Source organism: Gorilla gorilla, chromosome 18, assembly GCF_029281585.2.
Source record: "Gorilla gorilla gorilla isolate KB3781 chromosome 18, NHGRI_mGorGor1-v2.1_pri, whole genome shotgun sequence".
Taxonomy (NCBI): Eukaryota; Metazoa; Chordata; class Mammalia; order Primates; family Hominidae; genus Gorilla; species Gorilla gorilla.
Window position 1 is genome coordinate 112,128,370 of NC_073242.2, and position 23,588 is coordinate 112,151,957.

General features: G+C 51.7%; 1 protein-coding gene across 2 annotated transcripts in view; it reads left to right on the forward strand.

The window, feature by feature from the left end:
- CMIP (c-Maf inducing protein) overlaps positions 1–23,588 on the forward strand; it is a 266,184-nt gene that overhangs the window by 168,996 nt on the left and 73,600 nt on the right. For both annotated transcript variants that reach the window (XM_031002719.3, XM_055366753.2), the window contains exon 3: positions 6,980–7,030. In XM_031002719.3, coding sequence (XP_030858579.1) covers positions 6,980–7,030 — 51 coding nt within the window. The remainder of the gene's footprint in view (positions 1–6,979; positions 7,031–23,588) is intronic.

Here is a 23,588-nt window from a genome sequence, read left to right on the forward strand (position 1 = left end):
GGACACAGTGGTGCCTAAGTCAGACATGGTTCCTGACCTCCCAGAGCCCATAGCCTGCAGAAGAAGGACAACTAGACAGGCGATTCCAGGACAGTGTGATGCGTTAGGCGAGGCATTCTGGCCTGATTTGGTTGGGGATGGGGAGGGGAAGGCACCATCAAGACAGTCATTCTGGAGAAGTGGCATTTCAGGAGGGACCTGAAGGGTAAGTAGGAGTCCAGTGGGCAGCGGAGAGAAGGGGGTGACAGCAGAATGTTCCTGGCGGGAGTACACGCTGCATGGAAGCCAGTCTGAGAGCAGGGCAGGCCAGGTGCTGCCACAGTCACCAGCAGCCACGCATTCTAGGTGGCTGGAAGCGGCACGGCGTTGTTTCTCACTTGTGCTGTGTGTCCACCGTGGGCCAGTGGGGGAAGGGAGTGTGCCAAGCGGTGCATGGGTTCTCGGGCTCCCACGCGCGGGCCACGGGTCACTTCAGCATGACATCAGCTCGTTGCATTGGCCTGTGTGCTTGCCAGGAGCCCGGAGGGAAGAGACCTGGAAATGACACAAATGACGACCCCAGCAAGTCTGGGTGTGTGTGTGGTATATGCGTTGGTTTCCCCAGTGGAAATGTGGCAGCGGAGGAAAGGTTGGGTTAGATCTGGGTCCTTAAGCTGTGGTCCATGGTAGATTCCAAAACTGCCTGCACAGTCCTGCGTGTGGGACTGTGGTGTGTGTGTATGTATGTCTGTATGGTTTATGTGTGTGTCTGTGTGTATGGTATGTCTGCATGTGTGTGCGTACACGTGTGTCTCTGTGAGTGTGTATGTGTCTATGTCTGTGGTGTGTGTGGTATGTGTGCATGTGTGTGCCTGATATGTGTGTTTATATGTGGTATGTATCTCTCTGTGTATACGGTGTGTATGCACATATATCTCTGTGTGTGCATATGTGTGTGTGGTATGTGCATGTGTGTGTGTCCTGTGTCTATATGTGGTGTGCATAGTGTGTATCTCTGTGTGTGGTGTGTGCATGTGTGTGGTGTGTTTGTGTGATACGTGACTGGTGTGTGAGTGGTGTATGTGTCTGTATGTGATGTCTCTGTGTGTATATGGTGTACATGCATGTGTATCTGTGTGTCTGTGTGACGTGTGTGTCTGTGTGGTATGTCTTTGTGTGTATGAGGTGTGTATGGTATGTGTCTGTGTGTGGTGTGTGTGTATGTATGTCTGTGTGATGTGTGTGCATGTGTGTGTGGTGTATGTGGTACGTGTATGTGTGGTGTGTGTGCCTGTGTAACTATGGTGTGTATGGTGTATGTGTGTCTGTGTGTGTGGTGTATGTGTCTTTGTGTGTGTGGTGTGTGTGTCTGTGCATGTGGTGTATGTGTCTTTGTGTGGTGTGTGTGGTGTATGTGTCTACGTGGTATGTGGCTGTGTGGTGTGTGTGCATGTGTAACTGTATGGTGTGTGTGTGTATGGTGTGTGTGTGGTGTATGTGTCTTTGTGTGTGTGGTATGTGTGCATGTGTAACTGTATGGTGTGTGTGTATGGTGTGTGTGTATGTGTGGTGTATGGTGTGTGTGTGTGTGGTGTGTGCATGTGTAACTGTATGGTGTGTGTGTATGGTGTGTGTGTGGTTTATATGTATTTGTGTGTGTGGTGTGTGTGTGTGGTGTGTGTGTCTGTGTGCAGGTGTATGTGTTTCTGTGTGTGTGGCATGTGTGCATGTGTAACTGGTGCGTGTGTGTATAGTGTGTGTGTCTGTGTGTGTGGTGTATATGTGTGTGTGGTGTGTGTGTATGTGTAACTGTATGGTGTGTGTATGTGTGTGGTGTGTATGTGTCTGTGTGTGTGATGTATGTGTCTGTGTGTGTCGTGTGTGTGCATGTGTAACTGGTGTGTGTGTATGGTGTGTGTGTGGTGTATGTGTCTTTGTGTGTGTGCATAAATGTTGACATTACATGGGTGTGAGTCCATAGCTTGTTTTAGGTTCTCAAAGGGGTCCATAAACCCCCCTGGATCAGGTGATCTTTAAACTCTCTTTGGCTTCTGATGGGAAGATGCTCATTGTTACCGTGGACAAACATGGTTGAAGCCTCTGCCTTCTTCCAAAGTGCAGCCAGCCTAAACGGGGGTGGGGAGGGGACCGCGGCCAGCTTTCCTTCTCGTCGCACTGGGGCAGAAGGAGCCGGGCGTGGTGGGTGGGAGATCTTGGCTGTCTCTGCCTCCCTGGAAGGAGGCGCAGGAGAGCTCCGCATCGAGACTGTCCTCAGCCCGGCATCTCTGTGCCTTGCCTTACATGTCATTAATTCATTCAGCTGTATTTTTTTTTTTAACACCAGGCTCACTGGAGCAGTCGCAGTTAATCCTACGTGGATCCTGCCTCCTCTCCCAATCCTGTGGGTGGGACATAAATACCCAGCCAGCCTCAGGGTGTGGGCCGAGGGCTTGAAGAAGTGGCCGCCAGAAGCTTCAGGAGAGCAGAGGAGGGATGGGGTCCTGGCCGAGGTGTGGGGAGGGCAGGGGCAGGCGCCGGAGTGTGCAGAGGCACCCCACTGCCTGCTCCGAGCCTCAGCTTCCTCATCTGTAAGATGGGTGCGTTGAGGAGGAGAGGAGGTGTGTGTGAGCATTTCTCGTGGTGCCTGGTACCGAGTAAGTACCCGTGGTCTGTGGTTGGTGGTGACATGCGTCATCGCACTTAGTTCGCCAGCCTGTGTCATACCTGTTTAGCTGGGATCTGCAAACTGCTGATGAACCGAAACCTGCCTTCTTCCTGGAATGCCACACCGACCTCCAAGAGTTGAGAGGATCCCAGAGTGGAACGGAAGTGGCCAGAAAGCCAAGTGTGGCTGGGGAAGGGGGTCACACCCTCCTATGGGAGGAAAGGCTTGGAAACCCAGATGGCTCTGCCTGGAAGGATGGGGCTGAGAAGAGACTGATGTGTAGCAGTGTCTGTGGTCAGTGGCTCTGAAGAAATCCATCCCACGCCTTTAGACATCAAGTGCTGCTGTGAGAGGCAGGTTACGAGGACCCAGCCAAGACTGGAGGCTCATGCAGCTCAGCAGGAAGTCACAGGGGGCGTGGCCAGGCCAGGCAGCTGGGGTCCAGGAGGAGAGATCTGTCAGCCATCCCTGCCAACAACTCAGCAGTGGGCCGGACCCAGTCTGGCAGGACCAGAACCATCTGGATGTGAGCTCGGGGCAGAGGAGATGCCAGGAGCACCAACGGTGTGACCAGGAGAAGCCACAGTTGTGGAAATGCTGGTTCCTTCTGTAAAAATGCCTACGGGGCAAACACATCAGAATGTCCACTTTGAAAAGGAAGAAGGGGCCAAGAGCCAGTAGGCCCTGCAGGTCCCTCAGGGCTCTCATGTGCCGGCAGCCGAAATGGGATCTGGCCATCCCAAGCAGGAAAGGAATGTACTAGAAGAGCGGTGGCAGCCTGGAGAATGGCCTGGAGCTGGGGTCGGGGCATGCAGGTGGTAGTCCCATCACCACCAGTGCAGGAAGATGCAGGGCAGGACCCAGCTCCTCCCAGGTGAATTCTCCCTGCCCCATCTCCATAGCACTTGCCCAAGATCCAGAGTCCTGGGCAAGAACCTCTGCCTGGCCAAGCCAGAGGACTGGCTCACACACTGCTGAGGAGGGCTAGAAGGCCCCCTAAGACTCATGAGCCAGGGAGACCCCAGATGGGAAGGGCTGGGCTAGCCATCGTGGAGGACGGTCTGTGTTGGGTTTCGCCACAGAGGCTGGGGAAGGGAGTCTCCTCTGGTCATTCTCTACCACCTGTGACACCTGGGTCACTTTCCTGTTTCTTCCTTTGTTTCTGTGTTCATTCATTCCAGTGTAACCAACCCTGGCCCAGCCAGGCACTGCTCACCTAGCTGTGGAATCAGAAATAAGACCCTGCCCTCGAGGAACTCCTAGTCCATTCATTCCTTTGTTCATTCATTCAGAAAACACCTGTTGGTCTCCTGGTGCTCCAGGCCACAGGATACAGTGGTAGGCAGAGCATGCGTGGCCCCTTCCCTCTTAGGGTCAGACATATATGCAGGGCACTTTGGCGGGGCCAGTGGACACAGAAGAGGGAGGGATGTGGGTGTCCTCCTCCACCTTCTTTTTGTCTTTGCTTGGCTGTTCCGTCCAGCCGGTGGCAGCTTACAGGCACTGCCTGGGTCCGCTCTGGACCCTCAGAGCCAGTGGAACAACTCACATCCGCGTTATACCAACCTGGTTGTACCTCCTGCTTTTATTTCCTATTGCTGCTATGACTGATTACCCCTAACTTTGTGGTTAAAAGAACACAGATTTAGTCTCTTATGGTTCTGGAGGTCCAAAGTCCAACACAGGTCCCATGGGGCTAAAACCCAGGTGTCAGGACTATGTTCCTTCTGGAGGCTCTCGGGGAGAATTCGTTTCCAGCTTCTAAAGGCTGTCCGCATTCCTTGGCTCATGGCCACATCACTCTGACCTCTGCTTTAGTCTGACTCTGCCCTCCTGCTTCCCTCTTGTGAGTACCCTTGTGATTTCGTTGGACTACCTAGATCATCCCCATCTCAAGACCTTGAACTTGGTCACATCCAGAGTCCCGTTGCCACGCGGGATAACTTAATCACAAGGGATTTAGGATGGAACATGTTTAGGGGGCTTTATTTTCCTTACCACCTCCTTCTCTCTCTGGCCCCCTTGGTGTGTGAGGAAGCACAGGAATGGATGTGGACCAGGCATGCCCTGGAGCCAGCTCATCCCAGCTTGCACCTGCCCACCAGAGCTGATCGTGCCTGTCTCTCCTGAGCTCTGGCCCAGGGGCATCCCCTTGAAGGTGTGGAATTAGCCAAAATGGGATTGTTCACAACAAGGAAATCCGCACACACCGGGATCAGGGCTTGTTGTTCCAGAGAGCCTGATGTTAAGCATTTATCAGCGCAGACCTGGCCGTGGCTGCTGACGCTGCTGGCCCCTGTTTGTGGAGTGTTTGTGGAGTGTTTGCACGTGCCAGGCACCGTGCTGAGGAAGCAGTTTTCGTGGATTAGCTCATTGTTTGGGATCTTCGCACAGGTCTCCCCGAGCAGGGTGTATTTTGTCATCCTAATGAATAGGAATTGTCAGAAGACCAGTAGAGCTTGGGCAGTGCTGATGGGAGGGAGCTCAGCAGCAGTCTCTCCAGGGGCTGTTTCTCCTCTTTGGCCTCTGCAACTCTGGGCAGGGGGCACAGGCTTGGGTCGTCAAGCAACTTGCTGCAGTCACATCACTAGACACGACAGAGCCGAGACTTGAAGCTGCACCTGTAAGAGGCTCAGCCCTTGTAGGAGTTCCTGTGTCACACGGAGGGCTTGCATCCTGCCTGCTTTGCACTTGGGTAGACTGAAGCTCCACCAGCGTCGGGGTGGCTGGCGTGGATTCGTGCAGTCCAGGGTTCAAAACCCTGAGTCCCTGAGCTCACCCACGAGAGCCTGATTCCTCACCACACTTGCTACTGGAATGGATCATTTTATCCAAGGCCAGAGATTGCTCCAGACCCTGACCTGGGAGAGCAGCTGATGTTTCGTAGATGACTTGGGGAGCGGGAGGTGGTCACCTGTAGCGTGATCCGGATCTCCTCGAACAAGGGTGAAACAAAGGGGTTACATGCTTGAGTGTGTGTGTGCGCCTTTGTGTGCCTCGAGGCAGAAGGTGGACGTTCGTGCTTGGAGAGAGACTCCAGCCTTCGTCAGACCCCCTGAACCGTCAGAGGCAGGGTCACTTTGGAGAGAGGGTTGTGGGTTCTGGTGGGGAACGCACGCTGCATTTCGGCCCAGCATGGGGTGGAGGGGTAGCCAATGGGGAACTCAGAATGGCCCGGTGTTGTGGTTTACAGCAAGGGTCAGGTTACCTGGGTTCAATTCCTGGCCCCGCACCACATGTCTGTGAACACTCAGGAAAGTTTTTAACTTCCAAAGTCTCAGTTTCCTCGTTTGTACCATGAGATGACGGTACCGACTTCACAGGGCTGTCTTGTAAGGACTGAATGAGCCAGTCCACACATAGGACTCAGAGCTGTGTCTGGCGCCCATGAAACACCATAGCATTACTGTTCTGTTAGCAGATCGAGAAAGGAGGTGAGAGCCGCAGTGATACTCATGAGGGATGGGAGGGCTGCCTTGGGCTGCATTTTATTGGAAAGGACTGGATGATGGCAATGATAATGATAACAATAATAATAACGATGGCTGCATTTTTGACCACCTGCCATGTGCCAAGCCTGGTTCTAGATGCTCTACAAGAATAATTCCTGGTCTTTAAAACATCCCTGGAAAATCAGGGTTATTGTCCCCATTTTACAGATGGGAAAATTGAGGCTGAGATGTCCAAAGACTCACAACTAGTGTGGGGTGGATCAGAGAAGGTTTTGTTTCACCCACTGTGATGTTTAGCCTAGGTCTGCTGGGTGCCGTTTACCATGATCTTCTGCCATTGGCTACCCTGGGTTTGAACGCACTTCATTGTGAGATCTCAGGGTCTCGATTTTTCCCTCTGTGAAATGGGCATAATGATAGGTGCCACCTCATAGGGCTGCTGTGAGGACCAAGGAGAGACTACGTGGATAACAAAAGCCAAGTTCCTAGAACAGTCCTCATACACAGGCCCCCAGCCAGCCCCCACCATCCTCACTCCCAGGCCTCCAACCAGTTCATCCCAGCCCCTCCCATGCCCCTAAGTCCAGCTGTGTGTGCAGTTAAAGCTCTCAAGTCAGCAGTGTCTGAAGTCACTCATATACAGCAAAGGAAGCACATGGTGCTAGTGATGTCTTGCTTTTAGGAAATCCTCCCTGACCAGCCCTTCTGTTTTGGTTTTGCACACAACAGGCTCAGCTTAGTATATCTTTCAGCAGGCTTGTTAGGGTCACAGGGCAGACACTGTCTACAGAGCAGGCTTGGGGGCTCACATGCTGGCCTTGAAATGTCCTGAGATGCCGCAAGCTGATGACCGGACCTTGCTGTCCTGTTCTTGTCGTTACAGGCTGCCAACAGCTACCTGCGAGACCAGTGGTTCCATTCTCTGCAGTGGAAGGTAAGTACTGACTCGGTTGCTTGTTTAAAGCGACTCAGGCAGTGGTGCGATGGCTTAAAGCCAATCTGTCACCCAGAGGCATGAAAGTGGAGAACTCATGCCTTCCAGATGGCTCAGCTGAGGAACTTTGTTCCCCTATCTAAGAGCCCCTGGCCCTTCGTCCTCTGCTGTTCAATTCCTATCCCCTGCAGTGCTGAAATGGCATTCTTGCCCTGGTGTTCTCAAACCCTATAGCTGTTTTTCTGCTTCAAAAGGATCATAGAACTGCTTGCTCTCAGAGTGAGGGCGACCCTGAGGGGAGTCCAGCCGGGGAGGCTGGACTTCAGGGGCTCAAGATGCTTAGTTGAAAGTAACTTCCAAAGGCTGTGCCAAGTGTAAACTTAACAGAGATTCAAAATCCTGAGCCCTATTTTTGTAGTCTTCACTGATTTTCAGTTGTCGGTTTCTGTGGCCTAATTTTCTGATTCTGGCTTTACATAGGATGGTTCAGAGCTTTCTGGCACATAAAGGGAACTTCATCTTCTTGGAGACCTAGGGGCAGATCTTCTAAGAGGGGTCCCCCAGCCACCCGAGGAGCCTGAGTTGTGCCCCATGGCTCAGGCGATGGAAACCTTGACGTCAGGTCCAGGGCGTGAAGCACGTACAGTCAGCTTCTCATTCCTGCCCTGCCTGCCTGTCTCTCCTTGTCTTCTGATCTTCTGGTTTAGAACAAGCTTTGACAGGCCCCTGGCCCCACATCGGGTATGGCTGGAATGACCAGTGTGTCATAAGCTGTCATCCTTACAGTAAGCTGGGGAACCACAGGGGATGAACGGCTGGCCCCATGCAGAGCTGGGTGCCATGTCACGTGTTGGGAGGACCCAGGGAACATTCAGGATTCCTCTCATGGCTCCAGAGGGGCTCCCCCAACGGCCAGGGTTGGGGGCAGAAAGGCAACCCCAGAGAATTACTTTCCTGGTCCCAGAGAGGGCCACTCCCCTCCTTTCCTCTGTCAGCTACTGGTCCTCTTGCTTTGTGCTGTGGGGCCAAGTCTCAGAAACTGAGCTGAGTCTCCACGTTGGGGTTGCAAAGGGGAAGAGAACTAGTGTTTACTGAGCTTCTACTGTGTGCCAGGACTAGTGTGTTTTGAGCTCCTACTGTGTGCCAGGAGCTCTGCTAGTCTCATCTCATCATGTCCATTTCACCCTCACCACAACCGCATAAGGTTGATGATTATCGTTGTTGCCATTTTCCATATGGGAAAGATGAGGCTCAGACTGGAGTCCAAGCTCCCATCGTTAGGAAGGGGCTGAGGCAGGGCTCAGCTTGACCTTTCCAGTACCTGTATGTACTGGAAATTTCTGAATGTAGTAGAGTGGGAAGGCATAGATGTCAGCCAAGCAGGTAAGGTGGTGCACACCTGCTCGTGTGATCAGCAGGTGCTACTGAGAGCTCTGTATCCACTGGGAGAACATCTCTGATGCCTGGGTCTCTCTTTGTGCCCGGGTACGAGTGTGTCTGAAGACAGGTGGGACATTCGTCAGCACCTACTGGGGACCGTCTGGGGTCGGATGCCAAAGCAGTTGAGAGGGAGGACTGAGCGGTGGTGGTCACGGGGGTACCACCTCTTCCCTTCCCCATGGTGTTTTACTTGTGGGGCCTCAGAAAGTGACAGCCTTGCATTTTCTCTTAGCTCAGGACACGGCAGAATGTACTTGGAGATACACTGCCTACCTGACAGGTTGGGGGAAAAATGCCTTATTTAAAAGGAGGCCAAGATGAGTATCAATGAAGGCTGTCAGGTGCGGTGTCCCACAAGGCTCTGTTTTCTGCCTTTCCCTGGTCAACATTTTCAACAGTGACTTACACGTGCACCTGGAAGGCAGCATTTGTGAAATCTGTGAGTATTGCACAGCTGCAAGGGGCGACCAACATGATGGGCATAGAAATGGACTTTAGGAGGCTTTGGCTAGAAAGATGATTTAAAAGCTCGGCCTTGAAACATTCAAATGTCAAGGACTGGCCAGGTGTGGTGGCTCATGCCTGTAATCCCAACACTTTGGGAGGCCAAAGCAGGCGGGTAGTCTAACTCAGGAGTTCAAGACCAGCCTGGGCAACATGGCAAAATGCCATCTGTACCAAAAATACAAAAAATTAGCCGGGCATAGTGGTGCGCCCATGTGGTCCCAGCTACTTGGGAGGCTGAGGTGGGAGGATCACTTGAGCCCAGGAGATGGAAGTTGTAGTGAGCCAAGATCGGTCCACTGCACTCCAACCTGAGTGATAGAGTGAGACCCCCATGCCCCACCCCAAAAATGTTAAGGTTTGCATGTGGGATTCAGACAGTTGATTGAGCAAGTCCAGAACTGGGATCACTGTGTTTCTAGCAGCTCTCATGAAGACCTGGATGTTTGCATTCAATTATGGTGGCATCCGGTTTATTTATGGTTGCTAAATTTAATCAACCAGTTTAAAAAATTTTCAGAAAACCTAAATCAGGATATCAAGGAAGTGGCAGATGCCTGGGTGTGTGCTGGCCCACTTGCCAGGTGATCAATGGTAGTCTTTGCTCTCAGGGTGTAAGCTTTGGCTGTGTCTACAGCATGCTTAAGACACAGTGTTTCTCCTTGGACAATTGCCCCCCCAATAATTTAGGTATGCTGCCACCAGGTGGCAGTGATATTTCAGTGTTGGCAACTTGATCTCAATTCCTGTGGCTCTTTGTACCCAGTTTTGGTGATATTTGAGAAGGCATGCTCTCCTTCCTTTTAAAATGGCAAAGAAACATAAGGTGTTTTGGAGGTACCGCCAGCTAGCCAAATGAGCTGGGAAACCTGAATTTGGATCCTGGTTCTGTGGGCAGATTCCAGAAAGTGTTCACCTAATACAGATGCAGTTACTGAGTACCTATGAGATGCCAGGGCTGGCTAGGTCATTTCTGGTTCATTGTCGTTAAGCAAGTAATAGAACCAAGGCTCGGAGAGATCAAGTGACTTGCCTACAGTTGCCCAGCAGATTTCAATCCAGATCTGTGGGGCTGTCCTACCTCCTCCTTGATCACACCGTGCTTTTCTCTGAGATTGGGACTCCACAGCCCTCCCAGGACATAACCCCTCTGCTTCTGCTGATACAGCCACTCTCTCTCCCCTCTTTATTTACAACCACCTATTTGAGGTTTTTCTTTTTCTTTTCCTTCCTTGTTTCTTTTCTCTTTTCTCTGTCTTTAACTGAAAAAAAAAAAAAAATCAGTGGAACATCAAAATTGAGGACCTTTAGAAATTCCACCACCTCAGCTTGAATTTTTTAACTTTCTTTTTTTTTTATTATTATACTTTAAATTTTAGGGTACATGTGCACAACGTGCAGGTTTGTTACATATGTATATATGTGCTATGTTGGTGTGCTGCACCCATTAACTTGTCATTTAACATTAAGTGTATCTCCTAATGCTATCTTGTTTTTGTCATTTTCTCTCCTACACCAATATACATTTGTCTCCTGTGGCTGCAGTGCACACACAGTCAGAATACATTCTTCTGTATGTAAAGAATGCCACTTCCAGCCTGGGCGAAAGCGCGAGACTCCGTCTCAAAAAAAAAAAAAAAAAATGCCGCCTCCTAAATACTGTGTCCCCATTGCTTAGTTTTGATCAAGTTGGACTTGCATCTCTAGGCCATTCCCAACAGGGGCAGCATCACCCCTAATGGGACCAAAATTGGTTCCTTGACACTTAAACAAATCTTAATGATTACAATAGTCTGTGGCCCTCCAAAGCTCGACCCTACTCAATGAAATCTTATTCTTGAGTATTTCTTCCAAAGGGAGGACAGATGAGGGAGACACTAGGGTTCCTTATGGGGACAGTCATGATAACAGGGTCGATTGACAACTGCTGCTATGGAATCGACCTCAAATTGTTTTGTGGAAGAAGGCAAATATCCAGGTCATCTTGGTCACGCTTTTCCGTCTGGGTAACAGTGTTGTTTTTGTGGCCTCAGTTCAGAACTTTGATCTGTTCACACACGGTTGTAGCTCCCATGTTGGAGGAGTTTGCTCGGCAATGGACACTGCATTTTGTGAATTACTTCCTCTCACTGAATAGGTTCTGTTCTTATCAACATTTGCAGATGGGGAAACCTGAGTGTAGAGAGGATAAGTCATTCGCACAAGGTTCCAAGGCCACCAAGAAGGCAAGCGGGATTAGACCCTGAACATCCTTGCCTCTTTCTCTGAGCAGCTCTGCTCTTCCTCCCAGCCCTCCCGGCCTGGCCTCTGCCATGTTGGTCTGGGAGATCTGAGGAGGCCTGGAGCCTGCAGGAGGAGGGCCAGGATCTCCCAGCCCATGGCTGCTCCACCTCCCAGCATTCGCTAGAGCAGAAGCTGCAGTCCTGAGGGCCCCTGGGGAGGCCAGCCCTGTTTGGTTTGGGTGGTTCAGCCCTTGAGGCTAATTCCCAGGGGTGTGAAAGCATTAAACAGTTATTCTGGGTTAATGAGGCTTCATTTCTGACTCAGATGTACCTCCTGGCTCCTGCCCTGGCCCTCAGAGGCCAAGCCCTGTGGCGACAGGCCTGTGTGCGCGTGAGGCCATGAAGGCCCAGTCTGTGGGGCAAGGCCAAGAGCGTGTTCAGGCTGTGAGGGGACCGTGTGTGTTTACAAAGCGTTGAGAAGATTGGCGTGTTTCTGTGTCCAGGGTTTCGAGGTGAGAGACCCAGGTATGCACAGCTGTGAGGGACACGTCTGTCCATGTGAACAGGCCTACGTGACAGGTCCAGGCTACTGGGCTGTGAGGAGACACACACCAGGCTCCTAGAGGAGCCCCGAGAAGCCAGGATGCACCTGCTGTGGGAACTGGAGCTCCTGGTGCCTCTCCACCTTCTCGCTTCCTGAGAGGGGTTCCTCAGGCCGAGGCATACAAGTCCTGGAAACTGAGATGGTTTTTCCCCAGGGGAAGCGAGGTCACTCAGAACAGCCCCAGGGGCCAAGCCCCAGAGCTGGGGACCAAGGAGCAGACTGTGTGTCACAAGAAGCTGGCCTGTGTTCCTGTCCCAGGGCTGCCAGGGCCAGAGGAGTGCCCTTGGCTCTGGGAAAATCCCAGCCCGGCTTTGGATCCTTTCTGGCTGCCTGCCCTGGCCACGCTGCCTTCTTCTTGCTGGGCAGGTTTCCCAGCCCCCTAGGGTGGCCACAGCCCCTCGATCACCGCATCCAGGCCCAGGCCCGTGTCCCTCCTCTGTGGAGAAAGGTGGAAAAGAATGTGGGGTGTGTGAGTGTGAGAGTGAGTGTGTGTGCGTGTGAGAATGTGTGTGAGAATGTGTGTAAGAGTGAATGTGTGAGAGTGTGAGACCGAGAGTGACTGAGTGTGACTGTGTGTTGTGTGGGGTGACTATTTTATGAGTGTGGTGAGGTGACTGGTGTGTCTGTGGTGTGTGAGGTGACTATTTTATGAGTGTGTGTGGCATGTGTGGTGACTATTTTGTGAGTGTGTGTGGCGTGTGGGGTGACTATGCATGTGTGTGTGGTGTGTGGGGTGACTGTTATGAGTGTGTGTGTGACGTGTGAGGTGACTGAGTGTGTGTGGGGTGTGGGATGACTATCTTATGAGCGTGTGTGTGTATGTGTGGCGTGTGGGGTGACTTATGAATGTGTGGGGTGACTGAGCATGTGTGTGTGTGGTGTGTGGGGTGACTATGGGTGTGTGTGTGTGTGGTGTGTGGGTGACTTATGAGTGTGTGACTGGTGTGTGGGGTGACTGGGTGTGCGTGTGTGTGTGGTGTGTGGGTGACATGAGTGTGTGAGTGGTGTGTGGGGTGACTATGGGTGTGCGTGTGTGTGTGTGGTGTGTGGGTGACTTATGAGTATGTGAGTGGCGTGTGGGGTGACTATGGGTGTGTGTGTGTGTGTGGTGTGTGGCTGACTTATAAGTGTGTGTGTGGCGTGTGGGGTGACTATTTGTGTGTATATGTGGCATGTGGGGTCATTTTTATGAGGGTGTGTGGTGTGGGGAGATTATTTTATGACAGTGGGTGTGGGTGTGTGGGTGGTGTGTGGAGTGACAGAGAGAGAGAGAGTGTGTGTGTGTGTGTGGTGCATATGGGGTGACTATTTTATGAGTGTGTGTGTATGGCCTGTGGGGTGACTATTTTATGCGTGTGTGTGTGTGTCCTGTGGGGTGACTTTTATATGTGTGTGTGTCCTGTGGGGTGACTGTTTTATGTGTGTGTGTGTGGCCTGTGGGGTGACTATTTTATGTGTGTGTTTGTGTATGTGTGGTGTGTGGGGGTGACTGTGAGTGTGTGTGTGATGTGTGTGTGGCATATGGGGTGACTATTTTATGAATGTGTGTGTGTATGGCCTGTAGGGTGACTATTTTGTGAGTGTGTGTGCGTGGCGTGTGGGGTGACTGTTTTATGTGTGTGTGAGTGTGTGTGGCCTGTGGAGAGACTATGAGTATGCTGGTTTGGAGTGTGTTTCTTTGGGCCTCAGTTTTCTCCTCTGTGGAATGGGGATGATCATGGCGTCTCGTCACTGGGCCGTGTGAGGATCGAAGGCTCTGTTGTTTGTGCAGCAGGCAGAAGGGATCCTGGTAGGAGCCCACGCGTGGGAGCCTCTCATGCGCCATCATCAGTGTCTCCGAGTGGGTCCAACATGGTGGGAGCAGCTGGCTCGGCCTGTCTCCCTGGCAGCCCCTTCCAGCCTCCACAGGTGGTCCCGGCTGACTCATGGCCTGTGAGGGCTAGGGTGGGTGGGAATCCCGCCCTCGGGACTGTCTCTACCCGGCCCTGGCCACGGAGTGTCCCCTGTGTCCAGCACTATGTGCCCCTGTGCTCCTCTGAGCCCAGAAACAGTTCTGTGGGGTCCACATCCCTCCCCCATCTCATAGCAGAGGGGACTGAGCGTCCAAGGGGATAAAGGATGAGGATAAAGGACAGTGCCAAAGCCAGATGCCTCCCAGCGAGGGTCACGATCTCGCTTCCACCTCATGAGTGGCTGCGGCGCCTCGGGAATGAGTCTGTTCCATGTTCTGTGTTGGGAGCTGGCGCTGGGGGACCACCACCCTCAAAGTCCCCAGCACCAAGGCAAAGTGCCTGGGGCTCAGAGAGGGGAAGCCCACCTGACTGGAAGCTGAGGGCAGGGCCTGGGTCATCTCCTCCCCACTGGCTGCACCCTCAGGAGGGCGGGATCCATCACCCTCATCCCCATGCAGGGGAAAGGCCCAGGGGACCAGATCAGAATGACACAGAGCCCTTGAGCTGATGCCTCCCCTGACCCCTCACTGAGGGCCATGCTAGAAGGGGGGGATCCCTACAAAAGGGGAAAGCCTGAGGCTCCGGACCGGGCCTCCAGTGGGGGCTGTCACCCCTGGCTCTGACCTTGCTCCCGGAGCCTACCTCCCCTGGGTCGCCTCCTGGTCATGGGAGCCTCCCTGGGGAAGAGCCACTCCTAGTGTCCTAGAGATGTGGCCCCAGGCGCTCTCTCCACCAGGCTGCAAATCCCTTCCCAAGCTCACATCCCCCAAGTCATCATCCAGCCCAAGCCGAGCCCCCAGTTGCACCCCAAGGCCTTAGCACAAGGCTGCAGCTGGTCCTCGAGCCATGATGGACACTTAACTCTTGTCCCATGCATGTGCCAGTGCCTCACTTACTCACCTTGGCGAATCCTCACAGCCCTGAGGAGGTGCCTGTGCCTCCTGTTCTCCCATTTTACTGATGTGGAAACTGAGACTGAGGTTAAATCACTCACTCAAGGTCACACAGCTATTCAATGGCTTAGATGGGATTTGAACAGAAGTCTGAGTGAGTCCAGAACCTGGGACTTCAGCCACCGGGAGTGTGGCTCCCAACTGTACATGCACTCATGTACACAGACACATGCTACCCAGACACTTCTCACACCTGATGTGCACTTGGGAGCAGCGCCCCGGCTCCCACCTGTTCTCGTGGCGCATCTGGGTAGAGCCTGGGTGTTGCTGTTGCCTGAGGCTTGCGTGAGAGCTTTCCACTTTTCCCTAAGTCTCCCATCACCACTAGGGTTATGTGAATTGGCTGCGCGTGATGGCTCATACCTGTAATCCCAGCACTTTCAGAGGCCAAGGCGGGAGGATCACTTGAGGTCAGGAGTTCGAGACCAGCCTGGCCAACATGGGGAAACCCTGTCTCTACTAAAAATACAAAAATTAGCTGGGTGTGGTGGCTCAGGCCTATAGTCCCAGCTACTCAGGAGGCTGAAGCATGAGAATCGCTTGAACCTGGGAGGCGGAGGTTGCAGTGAGCCGAGATGGTGCCACTATACTCCAGCCTGGGTGACAGAGTGAAACTGTGCTTAAAAAAAAAAAAAAAAAAAAAAAAAGATAATGTGAATTGACGTCTGACTAGGCAGGCCCCTGTTTCTCACGCAGAAGGGCTGATTGCCTCATCCTGTCTTGCACGTCATCAGCACAGCCGCTGTCAGACCACCTCTCCCAGGCCCGGTGTCACACTCAGGACTGACCTGCTTCCACATCTTCCCCAAACACACTGGCCGCTGTGTCCCCTGACTTTAAACTTGAGGTTTGGAAGCCCACATCTGGCCTTGCACCTGACTCCCTCACTCTATACAGTGCCTCTCCGAGGTGGCTACTGGCTGGGCCTGTCCCCTCTAGCCCAGCTCATCCCTTGGTCTTGAGGGAAGACGTTGCCCTTGAACCCCACCCCACCTCTGTTTGCCCGTCTAACCCCGTCTTGGCCACCTTCCTCCCTCTCTGTCTCCTTTTCGACCTTTTTACGATCACTTCAAGGTCAGCGCCCCCTGCTCCTGCCAGTTCTGACCTTGCAGTTCTCCGAGGCTGCGTCCATCTTCACGCAGCCATTTTAGCAGCTGTGGCCAGGCACATGGACAGTCCTGTGAGCCTCGCCAAGGCATGGCAGCTCAGACATCCCAGTGCCATGCCACAGCTCCCAAGGGAGGCTTCCCAATGGCTGCATAATCGTCAGCGAAGAGGCTGGTGCCATTTCCAAAGGCCTCTGCTGTGGTTGCCGTTCGGGTCGTTCCCAGCTTTCCTCAATTATAGATAATGCAGCCATGACCGTCGTGTATCTCAGCTTTCGCTTTATTTGAATTACTTGTTTAGGGCAGATTTCTAGAAGTGGTTACTGGGCCAGAGAGGAGGGGTATTTTTACGTGGCTCTCACCACCTATTACCTATTTGCTCCCAAAATAATACTTTCCGCAACACTTCAGGGCCAGACTGCCCAGGTTCCAACCCTGATCCACTTCCTACTGGCTGTGTGACCCTGGACTAGTTACTTTAGTCTCTGGGCCTCTTGAGTCAAATGAAACCAAGCTCACTAGTTTCTTATGGGGATTAAATGGGTTCATAGCTGTTCAGTATTTAGAATAGCACCTGCCATGTGGTACCCACTCAGAACATTGATTCTTCTTCTCTGATCAACAAGGACACAGAGGAAAACAGGCTCTTGGTGTTGGAGTGTGCTAGGAGACGGGGCTGCAGAAGACAGAGGCACATGTGTGGCACGGAGGCCACCAACTCATGAGCCCAGGGCGGACATCACCCATCAGCCACCGCATGCTTTGCCCTGAGGCAGAGCTCTTCTCAACATAGCCCCTGCCTGGCCACCCAGTTGACAGAGGCAGTGACAGTGTCCCCTGTCCTGCTTGAGTGACCGCCCAGGCCCGTGGGGCGAGTGCTCTTGGAGGCCGGGTCAGTGCCACTGGCTCTGGCTGTGCCTCCGTGGGGTTTTCTCACAGAAGCTTCTGTGGAGCTTCCAGGCAGGCACCATGGGTCCATTCTTGGAGGGTCCTACCCTCCGAGAAGGAAGGCAGAATGGTGGGGGGGCAAGGATGGGCGGGAGTCGGCCTTGATCCCCTTCCAGGCCCAGCCACCTGCCTGCTTCATCCAGGTTGAAAAGGCAGGAATTCTATCCAGATTAATTTCTGGCACTCAGTCAAAGAGGGCTTTGTGACCTCTTAAGAGGGGATCAAAGGGATTCAGTGGAGAACTGTGAAAGGAGGGGCTTTCCCCAGAGGCAGGGGGCCCAGCCCACTCCAAGACTGCAGGAGGGGCCCTCAGTGGGAGGTGCAGCTGGTGAGTCCAGCCTGGCAGCCTCTGTGCACGTGTTCAATCCAAATGGGAAACCTTTTGGGGCCAGGCTGCCAGTCCCCCGCGAGGGCCACAGTCTTCAGTGTCTCCCAGCCACAGCCCAAGCCCCACAGTGGGTCATCAGGGACCCCATAACTAGTAACCAGGGCTGCTTCAGGAATTGAAACTAACAAGTGGCAGAGGGCCGGGAGCCTTGGGAAAGAGAGCTCATGTCTCACAGGCTATCATTACAGTAGAGGGAGACAAAAACAATTACTAGGCACCTACTAGGGTCGGGAGCTCTGCTGGGGACTTCTCAAAATTTGGTTAGGCCTGTCTTGAAGGAGGAGCTGAGGAAGCAGAGAGGCACGTCCAGGATCACACAGCTAGAGACAGGCAGGGCTGGGAATTGAACCCAGGGGACAGGAGGAGGATGGGCCTTTTGGCCTCTTCCGTTGGAGCCCACAGAGCCGCCCCTTTGCCCAGCTGGAGCTATCTTTGGAAGAGACACAGGACGTTTTCGAAATAAACTTCTCATTGAAGGATAAAATACATCTAGAAAAGGGTACAAATCAAAAAGAGTTACCATTCACCTGGGCCCCTCCTCCCCACCATGGGCAGCCACTGCTATCCTGACTTCTAGCAGCATAGGTGAGCTTTGCATATACTTGAACTTTATCTAAATGGACTCAGACACTCTGAACTCTTTTGAGACTGGCTTCTTATGATTTGTCTGTGTTGTGTGTAGCAGCAGTTTGTCTATTCACTTTGCTGGGTGGTGTTCTGTTGTATGGTTAGACTCTATTAACTTGTTCATTCTATGGATAGGTCTTTCCAGTTTGGGGCTGTTACGAATAGACCATTGTAAACACTCTAGTGTACGTCTTTTGGTGAACGTGTGTCCACAGTCCTGTTGAGTATATGCTTGGGAGCTGAATTGTCATTCGTTGATGCTGCCCTGCAGTTTTGCAAAGTGGTTGCACCAGTGTATACTTGCACCAGCAGTGTGCAAGAGCCCTAAGACACAGAGCATTTAAAAACTGGCACTTATGAAGCTTTTTAAAATACCGAAAAGGACAAAGAGAACTAAGAAAATTCCCACTATCCCTAAATCTCTCTTAACTTCTTTTAAATTTTAAAAAAATCAAGCTATTACCTACGTGTGACAAAATGTGCATGCCCTAACTGTCGAGTGTGAGGGAGTTCTGACTGCTGTACTCACCTGAGTAACCACCACCTGTAGCTCCATCACCCAGAAGATCTCCTCGCGCCCCTTTCCAGCCAGTTCCTTGTCCTGCCAGATATCCCCTGCAAACATTTAACAAAAATAAAATGCACGTACATAGGTGGTAGTCCTAAAAAGTATAGAAAGGTATAAAATGAAAAGTTGGCCTCTACTCCTTCAAGTCCATTTTCCCCTAGGCAGTCACTGTTAGCAGCTGCACAGGGCTTCTCAGAAAGTGCTTATGAATATTCCTTTGTAAACACCACACAGACTTTGTCATCCACGCTGTTCCGTTCCATGCTCCTTAATATATGTCGCAGCAGTGTCTGCAGTAGCACACAAATCCACACCATTTTCTTTTCTAGTTTCATAGTCTTCCCTTCAGGCAGAGTTTAAGGTGGATGGAACTTTAGATCCTTTAGGAAAATGCTGTCATCCACATAGGGAGACTGAGTTTCTAACAGGAAGGGGAGGTTTATTGAGCATCTACTATCCACAGGCCAAAAGCAGTACAAGGCGGTTTGCTGCCCAGGCCTCGCAGCCCCCCAACCCGGAAGCCTGTAAGCACACTCCAGGGACCAGGGTGGAGTGAGCTGCCCCTGGCTACAGAGCTGGGAGGTGGAGGTCCTAGGTTTGCACCATGTGCCTGGGTCACCAAGCCTTCCCTTACACTCCCCTGTCCCTGGCCAGGGCTTCCTCAGCTCTACATAAGGGCCAGCCTTGGGCTTTGGGACATTCAAGACACCCCCACCCCCACCTTCTGGGTAAAGGTCTTTCCTGAGCCTCAGAAATGACGCATTACAGCGGCTTCCCAAACTGCCAAGGAAGAAGTGGCGTTTGTGGGTTGTCATCGTTTCTTTGGGCAAGGAAGGGGGGACCCGAGCGTTCGTGTGTCATCCAGCACAGGCTTTGATGAGGCTGATGAGTCATCGAGCCATACAAGGAAGTTTTTCATGTAAACGGTTTGTGGGTGAACTTGTTTTTTGCCCTTTAAGGCAGAATTTTGTTTTTCTTTTTCTCGCCCTTTAAAGACAAGTTTTTAAAACGTAAATGAGAGGCAGCGTCTTGATGAGCAAGATCTTTTGTTCTGCAGGCGTCTGCAGTGGGTCTCTTTCACAGCCAGTGGTGGGCAGTGGAGGCCCCTGAGCTGGGTTGCTGATCTGCACTTGGGGCACACCGTGGCCAGGTGTCCAGCCTGGAAGAGGGAGGTGGCCTGCCATTCTTTTGTTGGCCTCCAGGGCTCCCACCTGCTGGCCTGTTGGCTCGGAGATGAGGCCAAACAGAGACTTTAAAAAGAGCAGTGCTTGTCCCCACAGAGGAATTAGGCCCTTGCTTCACTGAGGGATCATCAGAAAATACCCAGCGGGACAGCCGGCTAACTCTGGAAGGGAAGGTGTTTGGGAGAGAGGATAATTGACCGGGAGATGATGCAGAACGACTAGGGCCCTGAGGGCTGTTGCCCACATTCTGCTCCCTGGAGCACCCTGGTGCACTTTCAGAACCAACAGACTATTTTGCAGAAAGCCTTGAGAGGGACAGAGACCCCCTTTCAGAGAAACTGAGGCCACTCCTAATGGAGCTTGCTGGCACGTGGCAGCAGAAGGCCAGGGTGGTTTGTTTCCAGCGGGGGCTGGCACATGCTTGGACCATTCCCTTTGGAAAACTGGGCTGAACCTGACCTCTGTCCAGGAGTACAAGGACCTTAGAAGGCACACCCCAGAGGTCGGGGCCAGCCTGACACCGGCTGGAGGCAGGAACAGACTCAGGCAGACCATTCATCATGTCTGTTGACTTTTGAGACTTTTGTTAAAGTCTGCAACCAATCTTCCATCCAACAGAGTCCTTATCATCCCAGGCCTCCTGGCCACTGCAGACCCAGGGATTTTGAACCAGTAGCTCAGTGGTTTTCAGAGTGAAGTCCCAAGACCAGAAGTATCTGCATCACCTGGGAACTCTCTAGAAATGCCAGTCTTCAGTTTCACAAACTCTGAGGTGGCAGGATGAGAGCAGCAAACTATTTTAACACACCCTCCTGGTGACTGTGATGCACTCCAGTGTTTGAGAACCACTGCAGTAGTGGGAAGAAAGGGGAAAGAACAGTAAACATCTATTGAGTGCCTACTGTTTTCCATCTACTTTATTTTCATCATTTTCTTTAGGCTGCACAGTGTCCCTGGGTTTTATATCTCCATTGTATGAACACGAGTCTGACTCTCAGATTAACCTTCTCATGCATCCAAGCCGGAATTCAAAACCAGAGTCTGCTGCCTCCTTCTGTAACCATTTCACCTTCTTACTGGGTTTCTCACAGCCTGAGATCAAGCATGGATGACTAAACGTGTCCATAGCTTTCGGGTTACTCTGCCAGAATCCCCTCTGTTTGTGCAGGTCACTTAGAATTCACTGTGGTGAACACCATTGAACTCACTCCTAGGACGCTGGGCTTCTCTGGGTGAGTAGAGTCCGCTGCACGAGTGTCTGAGGAGCCGCCTCCCCAGGGAAGGCAGGAGCGCGCCTTCTCCTATATTCAAGCATGACAGCAATACCTGGCTTGAAACTCACATTAGAGACTTACTGAACGTTAATTTATTAAAGAACAGGATCCTTCTCCAGGATTCTCATAAATTAAGGCCCTTTGTAGTAGGCGCCGGTGACTCCCACCCAGAGGATGCAGCTGGGAAGGATGGAGGCTTCCAAACAAAGCCATGAACAGATCAGATGTCCTTTGAAGTGCTGCAAGCACTAGATAAAGTTCTTAGTAAAATAAACAACAGAGGCCCCTGTTGAGATGCTACCGTCTTGAGGCCTGGCAAGGGAAATCCTTATTTGGGATAGAGAGAGTTCCCTTTATCAGGCCCAAAGGAAACAGAGCCTGTGGTGTCCCTCACTGTATTTCAAAAGGGCTAGGAAACTCGCCTGGGGCCGCCCGCCTCCCACACCACAGAGGAAGAGCAGGCTCTGGTACAGTATTTGCATTTTTTATTTATTTGGTGGGTTGCAATTAAGCAGGGTTGTTTCCTGAAATGCCCTGAAAATGCCACCTTATATTAATGATTAATAAGAGGTGTTCCCCACCCCCACCCTGTAGTCTTTAATGTGGGGTGCAAATTGCTCTTTCATTCTGGGTGGCCTTGGTCAAGAGGGGAGGGCCAATTACTGAGGTTCAGAAGGCCAAGCTGGTGGCCCTGTCAGAAAGACCCTCAGGAGGGTTGGCACACAGGGCAGAGTCAGGGGGAAGGATTTGGTTGGCTTCATTTTAATTTTTTAATGGTATATCCTACCTCTGCTTAATGACCCTTGAAGTGGCTTAGAAAAGCACACAGACTGGGAAAATCGGTACGAATTGATCTGGAGTGACACCCACCAGGTGTTAGGAGGGAAAAGCCAAATGCAGACATAAGTATTATGCAATGCCATTTGTGTAAAATGAAATGAGGACCCCACAGAACCTCTCTGTATCGTGTTGGTGCAAAAGTAATTGCAGTTTTTGCCGTTGAAAGTCTGCTGCCAGACAAATATATATTTGTATTTGATTATCCGTGACCATGGAGAAAGAGATGAAATGATAGACGTCAAGGGTCTGCAAACGATCTGGCCCAGCACCCGTTTTTATAAATAAGGAGTTTTCAGGGTGGCGGGGACAGCTCTGCCCATTTGGGGGAGGGTGACACAGCTGTGCCCATTCCTGCTGTGGCATTAAGCTGGTGACAACAGAGGTGGCATGACCCACAAAGCCTGGACTATTATTATTTGGCTCTTAGGAAAATGGTTTGTGGACCCCGATATATAACATAGTCTCAAATTTTCGGGGCTTACATGGTGAGCATGGAGTTAGCATGGATTCAGGGGGTGGCGGGAGGGAGGGCAGTGGTAAGGTTAAAAATAAGAAAGCCAGCATGTATGATGCAGCTGAAACTTATGCGCAGTTTTACATTGGGCTGGGTGTGTGTGTGTGTGTGTGTGTAACTGGGTTGTGGGTGTGTGTGTGCACACACGCGTGCACCATGATACAGGTGTGTGGGCCATGAGCCCTCCATGCTGGAGTTCTTGTCCTCTGTATGATTCTGAATTTTTCAAAGAACATGCGCTTGAAAAATCGGATTATCCATCTACTAGACCACTGAAAAGTCAAAAGTAGTAAGATCTCAGATGCCTTCCAGTTCTCTTTAAGAATATGGGATTCTGGCCCGGCGTGGTGGCTCGTGCCTGTAATCCCAGCACTTTGGGAGGCTGAGGCAGGTGGCTCACCTGAGGTCAGGAGTTCAAGACCAGCCTGGTCAATGTGGTGAAGCCCCATCTCTACTAATAATACAAATTAGCTAGGCGTGGTGGCAGGCGCCTGTAATCCCAGCTACTAGGGAGGCCGAGGCATGAGAATCGCTTGAACCCAGGGGGCAGAGGTTGCAGTGAGCCAACATTGCGCCACTGCATTCCAGCCTGGGTTACAGAGTGAAACTTTGTCTCAAAAAAAAAAAAAAGAGTATGGCATTCTGACTAATTTAAGAATTCTGGGGAAAGATACAATATCACCGTCATGATTCCAATTTCTGAAATCTTTGGAGAGTTTTTTCCTTTATTTCTCTTTAATTAAATGCGCAATGCATGAACGGCTTCCTGCAATAATTTGGTACATTGCAGATAAAGCTGAGCCCTACCCGTTGGTCCTCCCCCGAGCCACTTCCGTCTCCAAAGAAGACAGCTGTCACCAGCCGGACTTGGTCCCCACCCCCCACCCCCTGAAGCCCCATGAATTAGATCGTATATATGTGCATGTCAACATAGATTATGCATGTATTTGCTACTGTACTTAACAGCATGTTGTGCAGGTGGAATCCATGGCAGATCTTGTAACCCTCCTTCCTTCTTTTTAACTGCTGTTTGCTGTTGCACTGTGGGGGCCACAGTGTAAGCACTTCCCTACTGATGGACATTTAGGGGGTTTCTGGTCACCTTTTTTATTTTTTTTGAGACAGAGTTTCGCTCTTGCTGCCCATGCTGGAGTGCAATGGCACAATCTTGGCTCATTGCAACCTCTGCCTCCTGGGTTCAAGCAATTCTCCTGCCTCAGCCTCCCAAGTAGCTGGGATTACAGGTGCGTGCCACCATGCCCAGCTAATTTTTTTGTATTTTTAGTAGAGACGGGGTTTCATCATGTTGGCCAGGCTGGTCTTGAACTGCTGACCTCAGGTGATCCACCTGCCTCGGCCACCTGAAGTGCTGGGATTACAGGTGTGAGCCACGGTGCCCAGCTGGTCACCTTTATTTTTTCTAAGACATTAACT